The 18,594-nt window shown below is 39.5% G+C and overlaps 1 protein-coding gene across 4 annotated transcripts in view; it reads left to right on the forward strand.

Moving 5' to 3' along the window:
- INTS7 (integrator complex subunit 7) overlaps positions 1 to 18,594 on the forward strand; it is a 115,316-nt gene that overhangs the window by 90,813 nt on the left and 5,909 nt on the right. For 2 of the 4 annotated variants that reach the window (XM_006834024.1, XM_006834027.1), the window contains 6 exons: positions 6,293 to 6,487; positions 7,003 to 7,106; positions 8,798 to 8,866; positions 9,750 to 9,882; positions 13,634 to 13,732; positions 14,991 to 15,176. In XM_006834024.1, coding sequence (XP_006834087.1) covers positions 6,293 to 6,487; positions 7,003 to 7,106; positions 8,798 to 8,866; positions 9,750 to 9,882; positions 13,634 to 13,732; positions 14,991 to 15,176 — 786 coding nt within the window. Of the gene's footprint in view, positions 1 to 6,292; positions 6,488 to 7,002; positions 7,107 to 8,797; positions 8,867 to 9,749; positions 9,883 to 10,883; positions 10,886 to 13,633; positions 13,733 to 14,990; positions 15,177 to 18,594 lie in introns of all 4 variants that reach the window. The other 2 variants (XM_006834026.1, XM_006834025.1) reach the window with 2 other exon arrangements.

The following is an 18,594-nucleotide window of genomic DNA, read 5'->3' on the forward strand; positions in this document are numbered from 1 at the left end:
ACTCGATGGCACCTGACAACAACAACAACAAGTTTTATGAAACCTACAGCTACAGGAGCTCTGGTAGCGTAGTGGTTATGAATCGGGCTGTTAATCTCACAGTCAGCAGTTCAAAACTACCAGTTGTTACGCAGTAGAAAGATGAGGCTTTCTGCTCCCATAAAGATTTACAACCTTGGAAACCCTGTGCAGGGTCACTGTGAATCAGAACTGACTCCATAGCACATAACAACAGCTATCTTATATTAAATGTAACTCTTGCCTTCCCATTACTTCACTTGTAAGTTCTTTCAGTGACCTCAGCACCAACACAGAATATACTTTTTATCTTACAAATGAAACTATTTAAATATTTGTAAAACAGGTATTATGCTTCCACTAAGCCTTTTCTTCTCTAGTCTGACGCCTGTCTTCCTTCAGTGGGCCTTCAGTAACCTGAGGCTTCATAGCAACCTCGTCAAACTGCCTCCATATAATTTCCATTTTGTTCATGTAAATACATATTTTTTATAAGGGATGACATTAAGCTTGCTATCCCATAATTTCGCTTATGTACCTAACTTGGTCTTTGTGGCTTTTCAACTCACAAATGCCTAGAAATGTATATTTCTTCATAGCATATTGTCCTCACATTAACTTGTTTGGGGCAGTAGTATCTTCTGAACCATATTTGTTCAACTATTTCCAGTTTATTTGAAGATATTTAAACATGGTTGATCCTATTCATTATCATTACGTCATTTTCCTCAAACAGTGGATAGTTTTTTTCCTTGTCTTTTTCTGAGTGAAATGTCAGATCCCTGCAGAAAAGTACACACAGCACAATGAATTATCAGAAAAACATGCAGACCAAAAGGAACATAGCAACACTCTAGAAGACTACTCAGCCCTCTTCAGGTCACTGCCTTTTCCCTGGAGTTGGCCAGTATTTTGATTTCTAAATCTATATATTGCTTTTGCCTTATTTTCAGCATTATTTAAGGATTCATGCACCATTTTTTATTTTTTTTTTAATTCTCACTTATTTTGCTCGGCATTATGTCTGTGGGATTCATTTATGTTTTTTTCCTTGTGTATCCCACTTCATTCATTGTCTTTGGCATACGGTATTCCATTGGATGGCTATCATACAATGCCTTTATCCATTTTACTGTTAAGCATCATTTGAGTTAATTCAGCTGTGAACATGCTTATGCATGCTTTTTGGTATTTTTTCCTGGGTGGTAGTGCTACTTCATAGTATATACTAAGATTCACATTTAATAGATACTGCTAAACATTTGCCCAGGTGATACCCAATTTATATCCCCACCAGCAGTGTACGCAAATTCTTTTTAGGATTGATAGTGCTTTAGTCTCTGAATTGATTATTTTGATCAGCTTTGAAGCATTTTATCATTATCTTTTCAATCTTCCCTGTGCCCTTTTCTCTTTCATATGGAATTCTAGTCATACATGATTATTCCTTCCCTCGTGTCTCATATATATATATATATATGTCTTAGCATTCCTTTCATATTTTCCATCTTTTTCTCTCTCCATATTCACTTCAAAGCTTTTCTCCTGGCCTGTCTTCCAATTCAATAATTCTCTTTTCAGCTGTGTCTAACCTGTTGTCAGACCCATTCTTTGTAGCTCTTAAACCTTAAATTTCACTTGTTGGTTTTTTGGTTCTAGAATTTCCATTGAATTCTTCTTCTTCCAATTCTCTTCCTTGTTTTGTAATTTCTTTAATACAAAAGGACTTCAAAACATTCATGGAAAAATGGAATTGAAACATAATGGAATTTTTTTCATGAACTTTTTGAAGCCTTTCATACATGGATGTTGTTATTGAATACCCTCAAGTTAATTCCAACTCATAACAATCCCATGAAGAACTAACCCATAGGGTTTTCTTGATATAATCTTTACAGAAGCAGATCTGGTCTTTTTCTCATGGAGCCAGTTGGTGGGTTCGGATCACCAGACTTTCAGTTAGCAGCCAAACACTAAACAACTGTATCACCAGCCTCTTTACTATAACATATTAATCATGTATTTACTATCTTTATTACCTGACTATATTGTGGTTTGTTTCTTTGTTGTTGTATTTTCCTCTCCTAACTTGGGAAATTTTGTCTTTTTTGTATGCTTGATTATTTTGTGTTAAGTTTTGGACAACATGTATGAAATGTTATAGTGGTTTATAATATCTGGAGTTTAAAATTATCTTTATTTGCTTCTGGTAGTCAGTTAGGCTAAAAGCATACACCACTTTAATGTAACCAAAGATTAAACTGATTCAAAACTAAAGCCTCAATTCTAATGAGGGCCAGTGTACTCCACTTTCTCTTCACTCCTAGGGTGTAACCCTTTGGTGTTGCAGCCAAAAATTTGCAGTGTGTTTTTACAACCCCTTCTCCTAGCTCTGCCAGGCTCTGAGCAGCAGCAGCTTTCATTTAGCACATGTCTCAAAGAAGAAATTGGCACCAAATGTGAATCTTACCTCCTTGAGTTTGCCTTCTCTCTGTGATTTTGGCTCAGTGAATTCTTAATGCCTGTATTTTTTCCCACTTTACTGTCTTAGCAGGGGTGTTGTTTCAAAATACTCTAGTCGACCATTGCTTAAAGCTTGACTTTTAAACTAAGCTTATTAGGTGGCTTTTGTTTGTTCTACTACATTGTTTCTTTAACTAGTTTCATTTAAAAAACTATATACTACAAATTAGAAATGTAATGATGTAGCATTTTGTATACATTTAACAGAAATTTAACTCTGTTTAGCAAAATGGAAACAAGACATGGAAAAAAAAAAAACATTTTCAAGCAATGGGCTAGAGAAAAGTAGCAATAAGTATTGGCAACACTTCTGCCAACCATTCTTCTCAATTAGCTTAGGCCCCTGTGTGAGCAAGAGAAGGGAACTCTTAAATCTGCTGGTACTTTACCTAGCTACGTTGAACTTACTGGGAAGAATTCCTAAGGAATGTTGAGTGGTGATTTTTATTCTGCGCAGTTTGCTTTACTTGACTGACCTTAGAACCCAACCTCTGTTTAAGCTATAAAGAAACTATAAAGAAAGTAAATACAGTTTTTACTTTGTATGGGTTGATATTATTCATATTTTTATAGTATAATTTAATTCATATGTCTCCCATTTTGAATGATAATTATCCTTTTTTTCTATTTGAAATCTGCCTTTTTCTCTGTTCTTTTTTAGCATGTATGCTATACCTAGCATTACTTTCTTGGGTGCAGTACAGGCAAAGATGGCAAAATAATTTTCAAGGTTATGTTCTCATATCATCAATATTTCTTGTTAGTCAGAAGTAAATTCAGCAAATCTTCCTCATTACATAAGATTCAGCAGCAAATCTTCCTCATTACAACTTTATCTTGCCTCCCTTTCAGTTTTATACTGCATGTTAGGACAGTTTTGCCAGTGTTTATTGTCTGGTAAGATGGTCTGTACTATATTTATATAACAGTATCATATACACTCGCTTGTCCCCCCCACCCCCCCATCTCTTCTAAAGTCGCTGACAAGCAGTAATTGGAAAATAGCAAGCAGCAGCATAAGAGGCATGGAAAGAAGAGGAAGCTTATCTTCTATCAAATCAAATCTCATATAAGAAATTTAGAACTGTTGAAGTGGTCTCTTTAATATTTGAATCTGTACTGTTCTATTAATTGAAAAATGAAAAATTCCCAAAGTATGAACACCACAGAATTCAATATATTGAGTAATTATTACCTCTAGCTTATGAAACAGGGTTAATTGTGGACCTCTGCAATTTGAGAGAGCTATCAGTGTATATAAGGAGCTCTGGTAGGGTAGTAGTTGCAAGTCAAGCTGCTAACCTCAAGGTCAGCAGTTCAAAACTACCAGCTGTTCTGCAGGAGAAAGATGAGGCTCTCTACTCCAGTAAAGATTTACAGCCTTGGAAACCCTGTGCAGGGTCACTATGAGTCAGAACCGACACCACAGCACATAACAACAATAACACAACAATGAATATACTCTTCTCTAGGATGGAGGGAGTAGCCTGCTGTTTGAAGGAGTAAAATGTAACTGCCATCAAATAATAAAATTTACTAAGCCTCCTACTTAAAAATAGAAAGAACTACACTAAAGTCAAGATGTGGTATTTGACCTCTGATGCGTGATAGAGTAACTGACTTCTGTAACCCCAGCGTCGTATGTCAGGCTGTAAGAAGTAGCATTAGTGTGTTTTAAGCCAGTCATGTTATAGAGGACAATTACTTTTTTTCTTTTTATTATTAAATTAGCATTTGTCATGCATGTGATACCTGATAACATCTCCAGGTCGTGTCACATGGAGGAGAGTAACCGTTCTATAATTGCAGGTGTTAGGGTCAGCACCAGCACTGGAAGACACAATGTTTTACTCACATACTCCTATCCAAGAAGCCACGTTGACAAAATGTCTTCCTAAACACAAAGTTCATTCATGCATCACAGGGAAAGGTGGCAGACTGCACTCGGACTGCTCTCTTCCACAGTTCATCCTCTGATTTTCCTGGGACCCCAATAAAGAAGCAAAATAACTGAAACTTTTGTTATGCCCATCATCTGTTTTGAACAGTGAGCTGCATTTCTGCAGCACTGTACATAACTGATGAGTATGCCACACAGAGAGTTGAATCCTTGGCGCTGACTCTTTAGAGACCCTATGTATTGGCTGTGTACCATGTCCAGATAGGGAAGGCCGGTCAGGCCTGCCAGGTAAAGCCTTTGTAATTGTCTATGGTCAGTTCTAAAAAATCACATACAGGTTTTTAGCCAGGAGTTAGACTTCTCAACTGCTTCTTTTTGCTGTTGTAAGTCAGTTCCAACTCAACGAGTGTGTGTAGGGTTTCCAAGGAGCAGCTGGTGAGTTTTAACTGCTGGCCTTACAGTTCAGACTGACCCAGCAGTCCAATGCTTATTAAGACAATGCTGGGCTCTCTGCTAGGACACTTGCTAAATATTTAGATTGTACACTGGCTTTACATATCGTTCTTTAGCCCTCCTCTGCCCCCAGGTAATGCTTCTCTTTGCTAGGCAAGACATCCTTTCACCCTTACTTAAACATACCTGTGTGCTACAGTCTGCTTCTCCTTGGTGACCTGTGAGCATTTTCTGAGGTGTCCACTTAGAAATTGTCTTTAATATTAATCTGGACTAGCCATGGAAAAAAGAAAAAAGCAGCTTTGAAGTAATGCAGTTTTTTGTTTTTTTAAAAAACATGATTATCTAGATTATGCATTAATAATCAAGCGTATATATAGTTAATGCATAATCTAGATAAGTAGCGTAGTGGTTACAAGTAGGGCTGCTAACCTCAAGGTTGGCAGTTTGAAATTACCTTCTGTTGTACGGAAGAAAGATGAGACTTTCTGCTCCTTTAAAGATTTATAGCCTCAGAAATCCTATGCAGGGTCGCTATGAGTCAGAACCAACTCCACGGCACATTATCGTCATCATCATATCGGGCGTAGGGAACATCCAGCCCTTGTAATCATTTGGTTTGGCCCTGCCAAGGCAACCGCAGTTGCTGCCACCACATTAGGGATGAGTTTATTAAATGTTTGGCCAAATATGTTGTTGTTATGTGCCGTCAAGTTGGTTCCAACTCATAACTACCCTGTGTAGGGTTTCCGAGGAGCAGCTGATGAGTTTGAACTATCCACCTTGTGATTTGCAGTCCAGTGTGATCCTACAGCGCAGCACCAGGAGTCCAGGCTAATTTTTAAGTTGATAATTTATATGACCTGTAAATGATGTTATAAATTTTGGCAGAAAAAATATTCCCCATCCCTGATCTGTATAAATATTACTCTTACCTTCCTTTCCCCGGTTTCTTAAAAATTCTATTAATGATTCAAGTGATGAGTATTTTAGGTTAGGAAGATAACAAGGGGATGTGGGGGAGGAGGAATGGTAATGTCCTTGCAACATCCATCCCTCAGTGATATCTTACTGGTGATAGTGTAGCCAACCTGTATGTAGTAGGATCACTTATAAATGTAGCAAGAAAGAAACCTTTAGCTTTTCAGAATTGATGCTAATAATAACTTTTTCTTTCTAACATTACATTTGCAGGGACTTGAAATAGTTTATGAAAAAATTTTTAATCATTTTTTTTCCCACAGACTTTCTGAAGCCCCCTTGCGTATTGCCTTATAATTTAAGTGTTTGTGCATCAGTATTAAAACTATTATTCTTTTGTACAAGTTATGACAGGTGTTTGGCTCTCTATCACCTTGCTGTTTTGTTTAGTTTTATCTTTGATTATTTTTTTCCCAGGCTGCTAGTACACCACTGAATCCTTTAAGTTTTCAGTGTGAATTTGTAAAACTCAGGATTGACCTTCTGCAAGCCTTCTCTCAGCTTATCTGTACCTGTAACAGCCTGAAGACAAGCCCCCCACCTGCAATTGCTACGACAATAGCCATGACCTTAGGAAATGACCTTCAGAGATGTGGTCGTATTTCCAATCAGGTACATCTTGATTTTTCTGTTCAGTGCAGTTTTTATTTCTGCTTCAGAGGTTTTGATGTTATTGTGAGATGAGAAATTCTGAAAGTTAAAAATCAGTGGTTTGACTCTTAGACATAAAGTATCAAATGCTACATGTTAACTCATCTGTCTTTCCAGAAATAGGCTAATAGATAGAGAGGATGTTTTGTTAGATGCCACACTTAAATAAAGAGAAGACACATCTTAAAGAAAGTCAGGAATGTGTATGATGATTTGATTCCAGTGAAACGTGAAGAAGCTGAAAATGCAAATGGTCTGTTTCTATATATCTTGTATAAATGACTATATTCTTGTAAACATTTATAGTTTCATTTTTCATCTTTGTGAATTTTATACAATGGAATGACAATGAAAATTCAACTATTTGGATTTTTATTGTTTGAGGATTTTTTTTAATGATTAGAGAGAGGCTTTTTTGTTTACACAACAGTGATAACATGTTTGCTTGTCAAAATGATAATTTTCTTCCTTTATAGATGAAACAGTCCATGGAAGAATTCCGAAGCCTCGCATCCCGCTATGGGGATCTTTACCAAGCATCTTTTGATGCTGACTCAGCAACTTTGAGGAATGTAGAACTGTATCCTAAGCTTGCTCCAGTGTATGTTTTATTTCCCCCAATAAATTTTTGTACTTCGAAAATAATATTTGAGATGTAAACACTTTGAATATGCTTAGCTACAAAATACTACATAAGCCTATAATTTTATTGTAATTGATTTTCCCTTTAAAGTCTAGTTTATAAAAAACCAACCAAAATCCACTGCCATCAACTCAATTCTGACTCATAGCGACCCTATAGAGGGTTACTGAGGCTGCACATCTTTAATGAAACGGAAAACCTCCTCTTTCTCATTCAGGGCCTGGTGGGTTTGAACTGCCAGCCTTGCAGTTAGCAGTCCAGTGCTCATCCTACAATGCCACCAAAGCTACTTGAAGTCTAGTGTTCTGCAGTTTATGTTTCTGTCAGACTTTAAAAGAAAGTGGTGGCTCAGTATTGGTGTTTCTCCACCTCTAGGAAGAGCCTCCAAAGCCAGGTTCTACTGAGGTTCCCTGACTAACTTGTGCTCACTTTACTCTACAGAGGACATGCAATATATCTTTCCACCAGTTTTTTTCTATTTCCTCTCACCTTCTTGTCCTTCATGGCTAACAACCCTAGTTCCCACCACCTAAATTAATGATCCTTTCAGTAATTGTCATCACTTTGTTCCCTAAGATTTTCATATTTTCTTTCTGTTTTTGTTGTTGTTGTTAAGTGCTGTCGAGACGATTTCAACCCATAGTGACCCAGTATAGGGTTTCTGAAGAGCAGCTTATGAGCCTGAACTTCCTACCTTACAGTGCAAACGGCTTGCAGTCTGGTGCATTAACCCACAGTGCCACATTAGCTTCCTTAAAACTTTTTTGAAGGGAGGCAAGAGATACACTCTTCTTGGACCTATAAGTCTGTAGTCTTTTTTGGCATTTTTACTTACTGATTGAAAATCTAGTGAGTGCTCTGAACCCTCTCCCCTACAAAATATGTATGTATGTGCACATACCTCCAAAAATGTGTATACAATTTCAGGGGTATTGACAAACCCATTGAGCCACAGGTTAGGAACTTTTGAGGTAAAGCCATGCTATACAGACCATTTATCCCTTCCCCTCCACACACACACTTTTATCAGTGAAACATTTTTTTGTTTGTTTGAAACTCTTATAAAGGTTCCCTTGTATCTAAAACACATAAAAAACGAAGTTATTGTGATTAAATCAAAGGAGCACAGAACCTGTTGCTTGGTTTCCCCTTCCTGCATGATGCAGCACCCACCTGGAACAGAAATTTGAGAACCACTCTGTATGGTGGTGGTTATTTTCCATCTAGTTGGTTCAAACTCATAGTGGCCCTGTATAGGGTTTCTGGGCCCATAAATCTTTATGGATGCAGAAAGCTTCATCTTTCTGCTGCAGAGCAGCTATTGGACTCATACTGCTGACCTTCCAGTTAGCAGTCCAGCAGGTAACCTTCTATGCCACCAGGGCTCCTTGAATCACTATAGAAGAAGCTGCTATTACTGTTTGTTGCTTTTGAGCCAGGCCTGACTCATGGTGGCCCCACGCACAGTGGAACATGCTGCCTAGTTAAACAGAGCCTCAAACCATTTAGACAATAGCATCGTGTTAACCTAAGTTTAAAAATACCATCTCATCTTATTTAATAATCAGATGATATAAAATCTGTAATAGAATTTTCTTTTTACATGTATAACCTTAACATTAATCCAGACAGCAGCAGAGCTGTTTATTGATATCTCATGCAATAGAAGCCCTCATTTTGGATCCAGAATCAGCAAGGTAATTCTAGTTATAGTTTATTTTGAAAACACATTGAAATATGATATCTTAGCTGGTCATCACAAGGATGCTTTTGAAAGAGGTATTATAAGAGATGATGCAAAGAACTCCTCCAGCTTTTGCCCAAGGTCATAACTAGTGATAGAACATAAATTTTCCTCCATTCTTTATTTACCTCCTGCCTCTTCCTTTCAATACATGGACTTGGAAAAATAAGTGAAAGGAAATTATTTGTGCTATTTGAACATTGTTCTCATATATTATAACTAAACTTTAATATGAAAAATCAAGTTAATATAGCTAAATATAGGCTGGATAATCTACATCTGAAAAATCAGCCGCTGAAAATCCTGTGCAGTTCATAGGACATATTTAGGGTTACCATGAGTCAGAATCAACTCATCAACAGCTGGTTTATTAGTTATTCAATATTTTATTGATAGTCATCTTTCCAGATGTCTTAAGTCTTTAACCATATGTGAGGAACAAAGCCTTAAACATTTTTCTGTATCCTGGTGTCGCTGTAGGATAAGCCCTGGACTGCAAAGTTGGTTTGAATGACAGATCCTGCAGTTCAAACTTACCAGCCACTCCTCAGAATCCACTTGCAGGATCAATGTGAGTTGGCACTTACCAATAACACCATCCAAAGTAATTAAGTCAGATCTGAGTTTGGAAGCCAGCTTGCCACTAAACTAGTTATGTGACTACATGCAACTTTCCTAACCTCTTTAAGTCTCAGATTCTTCATCTATGAAATGGAAATAACAATCCCTCCTTTATTATTTTAAAGATCAAATGAGAATATGTGAAAAAATGCCTGACACATTTAGGCATAAAAATTCTTACTGTTTTGGTTGATTGATACTGATTCTGACTTCAGTTTCCAGGAGTATGTATCTACTGGAACAGCCCATGCTGATAGTGAATATGAGAGAAGAATGATGTCTGTATATAATCATGTCTTGGAGGAGGTAGAATCGCTCAATCGGAAATACACCCCTGTTTCTTACATGGTAAGTAGCATTTGTTTTATTGCGTTCTTACAATGTAAAGTGGGTTTTTATCTATCTCTGGCCTTAAGAAATATAACTCCTGCAAGTTAAGCATTTTGTGCCTGTTTCCCCATATCCAAAACAGGGTTAATGTTTTGAAGTTAAATGAGATGTAAAACACTTATCACATCTTTGGTTGCTACATAATCACATCGATATAAAATCTGCTCTTTCAGAATGTAGATAAAACCTTTTTTTTTTTTAAACAATTTAAAGTTACGATGGTTTTCAACCCTAGCTCTCTGGGACCTTTTTAAACAATGCATTAATATTTCAGGTCCCACCCCAGACCAATTAACTCTGAATCTCAGGATTGAAGCCCAGACATTGATATTTTTAAAAACTTACCAGATGATTCTGCCATGCTGCCACGAACTGTCTAATTAAAACAAAAGAACTAGACTTCTCTGACTGGCAGCAGTAAACAAGTCCCGGTGAGGATAATATCTTTTATCATATTTCTAGGGAGTGCTGTGGCTTTGTAGGATAAGCACTGGACTGCAAACCACAAGGTCAGTGGTTCGAGCCCACCAGCCACTCTGGGAGAATGATGAGGTTCCCGCAGAAATTTGCAGCCTTGGAAACTCATATCGGCTCACATAAATTGGAATCAACTTGATGGCACTTAACAACAAAAATTTTCTTTTTTTTTTTTTTTAAATTTTTAATCTACTAAATTTCTTCTTTTGACCTTGTTGAGTACTCCCTCTTTTTAAATCTCTTCCCCTGACTTCCTAGTTATGGTATGGACTGGCACTCCTCGTGTTCAGTAATCTGCTTTAACAGTTCACCAAACTCAGGAAAACATTTACTTATAGTTTGATTATGACAAAAGAATACAAATGAAATAATGCATAAGGCAAGGACTGGAAGGGTCCCTGCTGTGCAGCTTCCTTGTCCTGAGGGATGTGTCGCCTGCCTAAGGGTCAGTGTCTTTTACCAGCCCAGAAGCTCACCCCCAGAGGTTTTACTGAAACATTGCCCACATAGTCAAATTCCCCTCTTTCTTTCCTGAAAAGTCAGACTGATAAAAATAATGTGGTGGATCATTCTTGCATGGCCAGACCTAGAGTCATCTTAGAGGCTATCATCTCACATCAGGGTATCCTCAGGTGTGATCTGGTATGGGTGTGCCCCCCCACCCAAGTAATAACAAAGACTCCAATCACTGGGGAAGTTTCTAGGGTTTAGATACCATCTCCCAGATATCAGGACAAAGATCAAATTCTTTAGGGTAATGTTCATCGTACACCCCATAGATCCCCATAGATACTCGGAACTGACTTTGCCACTTAGCAGCTCTGTGACTTTATACAATTACTTAACCTTCTTTTCTATGGAATGGAAACAATATCTGCGTCATAGTTACTGTGAAGTGTAAATGAAATGATGCTTATTTCCTAGCTCAGTGCCTGGCATATAAGGAGTTGTTATTGTGACGTGCCGTCGAGTTGTTTCCAATCCATAACAACCCTGTATAGAGTTTCTGAGGAGGAGCTGGTGAGCTTGAACTACTGACCTTGCAGTTCAAACGGTTTTGCAGTCTGACACATTAGCACACAGTTCCACACCAGGACTCCTTAATGTAAATTCATCTTTTCTTTCTTCCTGAATTGTATTTCATCGATCCTATACTTTCTGTATGTGAGAAAAAGAGGAGACCCCCAACGAGATGGATCGGCCAGGTGGCATCATTGATGGACTCGGGGTTGGCAGCGGTGGTGAGGTTGGCCCAGGATCGAGCATTGTTTCATTCTGCTGTGCATGGGGTCGCTATGAGTCGGTTCCGACTCGATGGCACCTGACAACAACAACAATACTTTCTGTATTTCATAAATTTATAACTTGTGTGGGAGTCCTGGTGTAGTACTGCAGGATAATTCACTGGACCACAGGTTGGGTTGCTGTGAGTCGGGACCAACTCTACAGCACTTTGGTAAAGCAGAGGGTCATTGAAAACGGAGGAGACCCCCAATGAGATAGATTGGCACAGTGGCAAATGGGCTGCAGCGTAACAATGATTTACTAATCAATGATTGTCATTCCCCAGACTGTTACTTTAGTAGTAACCTGCTAACTAGTGTACCTATGGCTGTGTGCCCAAGGTGCCGGTGGCCTCAGAGGCAATGTTTGCATTTCAGATAGGAAATTGCACAATCTGCATCTATTCTTTTCAAAGCTAAAAGGACAGCTTTTCTGTCAGCAAATAGTCTGAGGTCATCCCCTGTGGACCGCTGAGTGCCCTCTTTCAAGATGTGTCTCTCCTTAAACATTGTGGTGGCATCGGTGGTTCCACCACAAGTAGCATGTTCCTGCAAGTGCTGCCCAGATTTCTTGTTGCTGTTTAGTCGTTAAACCTGAAGAAATAGATAGAACCAGTAACTTTATACTGTTGTATCTCAAGTAGTGGACCTGGCGTTTGGGGCACAAAATGCTCATATGCTTGAAACTAATAAGGAATAGATTCTTCTCACTTTTATCCTTAATGCCCAACTTGTAAAAAAGTATTTGCTCTGTAGGGTCAGTTAGGTAGCATCCTGCTTGGAAGCAGAACCTTAGTAGGACAACTCATGCAGTGGTTTTCACCTAGTGCCAGGAGGCGCCATCTCCGACATTCAAAGGTATCAGTGTTCTGATGATGCTCCTGTTCTGTTTCTGTTGTTTGTAAATCACTGGTGAGATAGGCCCCAGCTCACCTCGAGACCTGTTTGTGGTCTGTATCATCAGCAACATTGAGGATTGGGCTGGGTGATCTTTATGATATCCTTGAACCGTAAGTTCAGGTTCTGTAACCCCTTTCACTGCCAAGACTCACAGGATTCATAGTACTGTTTCAGCTGTGCTGCAGTTGTGTTGCATTTTGAAAACTCAGCAATTTTGTGTAAGATTTTAGAAATAAGATATTTGGGTCGGGTTTCAGAATTCCATAGAATTAAACTATATAATCATCCTTAACCTGAATTCCATTAAGTTTCCACCCTTGCTTGTTCACTGGTGACCCATGGCCATAGAGACAGGGAAATCACTTAGTGAAGGTAGATGAAGGAATGAAGCCATTCAAAGCTGAGATTTCCTATGAGATTCGGTGTCATGCCTTAGCCACTCTGGCTTTTCTGTGATATTCTTTATCATACTCTTTCATAGGACAGTTACTCTCTATTTGAGTATCTAATCAAATTATAATGGGAACCCTGATTATGCAGTGGTTAAAGTCCTTGACTGCTAACTAGGTTGGCGATTCAAACTCACCAGAAAGATGTGGCAGTCTGCTTTCAGAAAGCCTGACATCTTTGGAAACCCCACGGGAGCCGTAAACTTTGTCTTATAGGGTGACTATGAGTTGCAGTCAATTCAATGGCAGTGGGTTTTTGTCATAAAGATACTATGTATTTTAGTACCTAAAATAATTAGGTAATAGTCTGCTCAGTAGCGCTAAGCGCTGCAAAAATACCAAATTTACCTGTTGAGGGTTGTGGATCATATTTGCTCTTTTGTCATTTATTTGCCATAAAATTTTGTGATTATACTCCTTGAAATGAATGATTTGGCAGACGTATGTACACGGTTCCTGGATGCTGTGCCTATATTTCTGATGGATCTACTTTTGTAATGATATAAATGAGCATTAGTAGTTTTAAACTTCTTCCTGAAAAACCATTTGCCGATGAAATTTGAAAATTTTTTATTTGATTTGGTTTTCTTTTTCCCCCAGCATACAGCATGCCTCTGCAATGCCATCATTGCTTTGCTGAAAGTTCCTCTTTCATTTCAAAGATACTTCTTCCAAAAATTGCAGTCTACCAGCATTAAGGTAAGTAGGAAGAATGTTAAAGGTAAAAACTCAGTTGCCTTCTAAAGATTAAATGAGGTTATAATTTCACTCCACTTCTTAACATTTGGTTTTGGTCAAACATAATTCTAGTTGTAAGTTTTGTCTTTTTTATCAAGTATTGGGGAAAGGAAGATTGGATTTGGGAATTAAGCCCTCTCCCTTTTTAACTATCTGTACCAAATGCAACAAGACAAGTATTTGAATACCTGAAGCTCGTACCCCTTGCTTCTCAACTCTAGGAGTGAGTTGAGTGGTTTTCATCATTGTAGCTTATAAGGATCTTGGAACTGAGTCCATTGCTGATAAACCTATACAGAACAGTGAATCAGGTCCAGTAAAAAAATCACCAGTCCCACCTCTAAAGAACTTTTGTCTTTGAGTAACAAGAAGGGTTCGTATTTTAAGATATATAAGCCACTCAAAAGGTGTTTTGGTTCAAATAATGGACTTGTTGGCAAAGGGGGGGGGAGGAAGCTATCATTTCTGAGAGATTTCCTGTGTCTTCAGTGTAACTTGTATCCATTCAAATGTTTTGATTGTGTACCATATCAAAGTGACCTGGATAATAAGGAAAATTGATGATCTAGCTGAGAAGTCTTAAAAATGTTTCTAAGGTTAATTAGCTCAGTGGCTGAACAACATTATTTTTAAAACCCAAGTTTCTTCTGTTTTTTCCATTAACAAGACTTGGACTTTCTGTAGTTGCAGTGTGAGGTATTTGAGATTTTTTTCCACTATGTTTTTAAAGAAAAACTAATGAGAGGTTAAAAATGTTATTAGATTCATATGTGGAAATTGACTTTCATGCTATGGTGACTTGATTGTGTAAGATATTTCTAGAATTTTAAGTTCCACTCTATTCACATGTAGTCTATTTAAAATCACCTAGAGCTCTGGTAGTGTAGTGGTTACGAATCAGACTGCGAACCGCAAGGTCAGCAGTTTGAAACTACCAGCTGTTCCTCTGGAGAAAGGTGAGTCTTTCTGCTCCGGTAAAGATTTACAGCCTCGGAAACCCAAGACCACCAAGATAGCAGATGAGCACGAAAATTACATTGTGCATTCTCCTAATAGAAGCACTTCAGAGTCAGAGAAACATTTCAGAAGTTGCGACAACAGTGTGCCCATCATTTATATTGTGTGTTTTAAACTGTAACCAGAGATTTGTACAGACATGTTGGTTGGGAAGGAGGCTTGTTGTTAGTTGTTGGCATTTATTTCAGTGTTGGTATTCCAGCTTGCTTTGTCACCATCACCCCGGAACCCTGCAGAGCCCATCGCTGTCCAGAACAACCAGCAGCTGGCACTAAAAGTGGAGGGAGTGGTCCAGCATGGATCTAAGCCAGGACTCTTTCGCAAAATCCAGTCTGTCTGTCTGAATGTTTCTTCCACATTGCAGAGTAAACCCGGGCAAGACTACAAGGTAATTGAGAAAAGAGGCAGTGTTGTAGTGCAGATTTTAGCAACTTGTCGATGGAAGTTTCTTACTGTTTTTTTGTAGTTAAACAGTTACATCTCCAATGGAATCAGATGCACACAAGTTAAAAACGTGTTGAGATTTGAGGGGACAGATACACAACACTTTTCTTTTTCCTGCCTGAGTTCAAAACCAGTTAATAGTCAGAGCGTCCAAGCAGTCAGAGCAAAATGTGAATGTTATTACTGCTAGAGCTGTCAGCCAGCCTGGCTACGGTACCTGGCAGCAAGGACTTTATAACCTTGTACTTATGAATTCTTCCCAGGTGAGTTTTCCCACCCAGCCTCAGCCTGTACACATGAGAGCCTGACCCAGTAAAACATAGGGCAAAGTGTTGCCTTAAAACTTACCAGTCCGTCGGTCTCACCTCCATCCATGAAGGCCAATGCTCCACATGGAAGGAAACATAAGCAGTAGTGAATAAGTGTTTTCCCAACCCCCTTCCCCACAGAGCTCACAGGTCTTGCTCTGGAGTGCCTTCAGACAGTGTGCAGCATCGACGTAGCAATAGTCCAGAGTCCTGGGGTGGCGCTGTGGCTTAATGTGCTAGACTGCAAAGTTGGCTTAAACTGCATGGTCAGTGATTCAAGCTCACCAACTTCTCCTCAGAAACCCTATACAGGGTTGCTATGAGTCAGCTTTGAGGGCACTTCACAACAACAACAGGTAAATTAAACCAAGCCTCTCCTTAAGGGGGTAGCACTAGGAATGTGCTGCTTTGAAAAGTCATGATGTAGGTAAATATTAAACAAAGTCTGGCTTACTTTAATAGCCAAAGCTAAGATGCTGAACTGTTGTCCATACAGAAGTTGTTGGTTTGTTTTTGTGTTTTTCTTAAGACATCTATTTCCAACTACTTGGTTTATCTAGGGAATGGAAAAAGCGAACAAATGCACAGTTATCTGAAGGGGCTTCAAAAAGTTCATGGAAAAGTTAAATAGAAAAATGATGGGAATTTTTCCATGAACTTTTGAAGTCCAGAGTTGACTATGCACAGCTTTACTTTGGGCTGCCTTGGCTGAACTGAGGTCACATCACAAGAAAATGGTCAGCAGTAGAACTAGGAAAAGAAGAGAATCTGGGTGTCTCAGGTGGCTTTTATTTCTGAAAGCTAAAGTTTAAGCCATTGGTGGCTTCTTGACTTTGATTGTGTCACTATCTCTAACACTCAGTGTCCCCTCTGTATCATGCTCAGCCTTCATTCTCTTCATGATTTCCATGACACAGCACATGAGTGATACCCTCCTGATGTAGCCACTCTGTCAACCCTGCTCGCTCTGCCAAACTTTCAGGCCAGTGTTGGGGGGATCACCAGCAAAAGCATGATTTGCACACAAGCATGGAGCGGCGGATGGGAAGTGCAGGAGCAGAGGGAGAGGGCATCCTCTGCTGCCTCATGGTCAGCACTGTCCCGGGGAGGTGGTGGGCACAACAGTCACGCCAAATCATGGCGCTCACAGTGGCGGCACAGAAAGAAAGGGAGAGTATCTTCACAAACAGTTCTCCAAAACAAAGATTAGTGTCTATACCACCATTCCCCATGCCTCTAGAGGTGCCAAGTTTCAGAGTTATTTTTCCTTGTTAGCAGTGTGACCTGTTCAGTGATATAAATTGAATAGCCTTTCTATCCAGTCATCTCTTACTCTCATCCAGATCTTTTGCCTGGAATGGTTGTATGCAAAAAGGACAAATAGATGGTGCCAAATGGTAAGTATGCTTTCAGGGACCTGCAGCATTGAGACCTGGAGGAGCTTGCCTGAGATGTAGTTCGTATTGGTGTCATCTGTCTTTTCCCATCCGCTGCTTAAGCTTGTCCTTTCATTGCCCACAAATGCACTCAGTCACTTCTATGGCTTGAGCATGATAGGGAGCATGCTGAGTCCATCCAGGATCCTGTGGAAGCCTTTGCATAGGACAGCATGACTTTCCTGCCAAGGATGCCTTGGCCAGTTGGCTTGGACGTCTGTCCCGCGGCACTCAGTTTAGCCTTGGCCTGGATCTAGTAGATAAGGCAGTTTTTCCATACCTTCCAGCATATTCGGATGACAGTTTCAGTCTGTGCATGTAGGCCCAGTCCAGGGAGGTATCTGAACTCATGGATCCAGGAGGCAGCCAGTTACAGTGTACTCACTTTAGGGACATTTTGTCCTCTAAGTTAAGTTAACAATTGCAGTATGTTTCCCTTGTCAACATTGGGCCTTTCTCATGAGCATCCACATGGGTAGCCAAAGTTTATCAGGTGCAGAATTCCTATTTAAATATCTCATCTACAAAGGGAACTTGTTTTATATTTCAATCCAAGGTTTGTCTATGGACCAGTCAAATGGCCAGGTTGTCAGCTGTAGCTCGAGAGTCAGGTAGGTTCACAATCTTCCAAATGCCCTCACTGTGTTGGTTCTGTTCAGAACACAGGGGCCAAAGCTGGCAGAGTTGTATATACATTCATCAATATTAATAATACACTGAGTTTTGCTATTGTTAGGTGCCACTAAGTCTGTTCCAACTCATAGCAGCTATTTGCACAACAGAAGGAAACACTGCCTGGTCCTGTGAGCATCCTCACAATTGTTACGTTTGAGCCCATTATTGCTGCCACTGTGTCTGTCCATCTCACAAGGGTGGCGGGGGGCCGCCTTCCTCTTTTTCACTGACCCTCCACTTAATCAAGTATGGTGTCCTTATCCAGGGACTAGTTACTTCTGATAACGTGTCCAAAGTATGAGAGACAAAGTCTCACTATCCTCACTTCTAATGAACATTCTTACTGTACTTCTTCCAAAACAGATTTGTGTGTTCTTCTGGCAGTCCATGGTACGTTCAATATTCTTCACCAACATCATAATGCTAATGTATCGATTCTTCTACGGTCTTCCTTATTCATTATTCATGCATATGCAGTAATTGAAAATTCCTTGAGTCAGGCGCACCTTGGTCCACATACTGCGATATTTGCTCTTGAATACTTTAAAGAGAACTTTTGCAGCAGATTTAACTAATGCAGTGTGGTGATGGATTTCTTTTTCTTTTTTCTTTTTTCTTTAAATGTTTTATTGTGAATTATGTGATAGTTTACATGGGAAACCATCGGTCTTACATTCATTCTATCGTATATCGTCTCATTGCGATGGTTACAATCCCCTCCATGCAGTCCTTACCCCGTACCCCCCAGGTCTTCAGCACACAGTCGCTCTCCCTGTCTGGATCTAAAGTCCCCAGCTGCTCCATCGCTCCACGTCATCATCTTTGGCTCCATTTCAGGAATCACTGCTTCTCTGGGTAGGGTCCCGCTCTCTGCTCTTCTCCCTTGATGGTCCTAGGGACCTCCACTCCTAGACTGAAAAGTTAATCACTCCCCTCCTTGCTA

This window comes from Chrysochloris asiatica, unplaced genomic scaffold (assembly GCF_000296735.1).
Source record: "Chrysochloris asiatica unplaced genomic scaffold, ChrAsi1.0 scaffold00009, whole genome shotgun sequence".
Classification (NCBI taxonomy): domain Eukaryota; kingdom Metazoa; phylum Chordata; class Mammalia; order Afrosoricida; family Chrysochloridae; genus Chrysochloris; species Chrysochloris asiatica.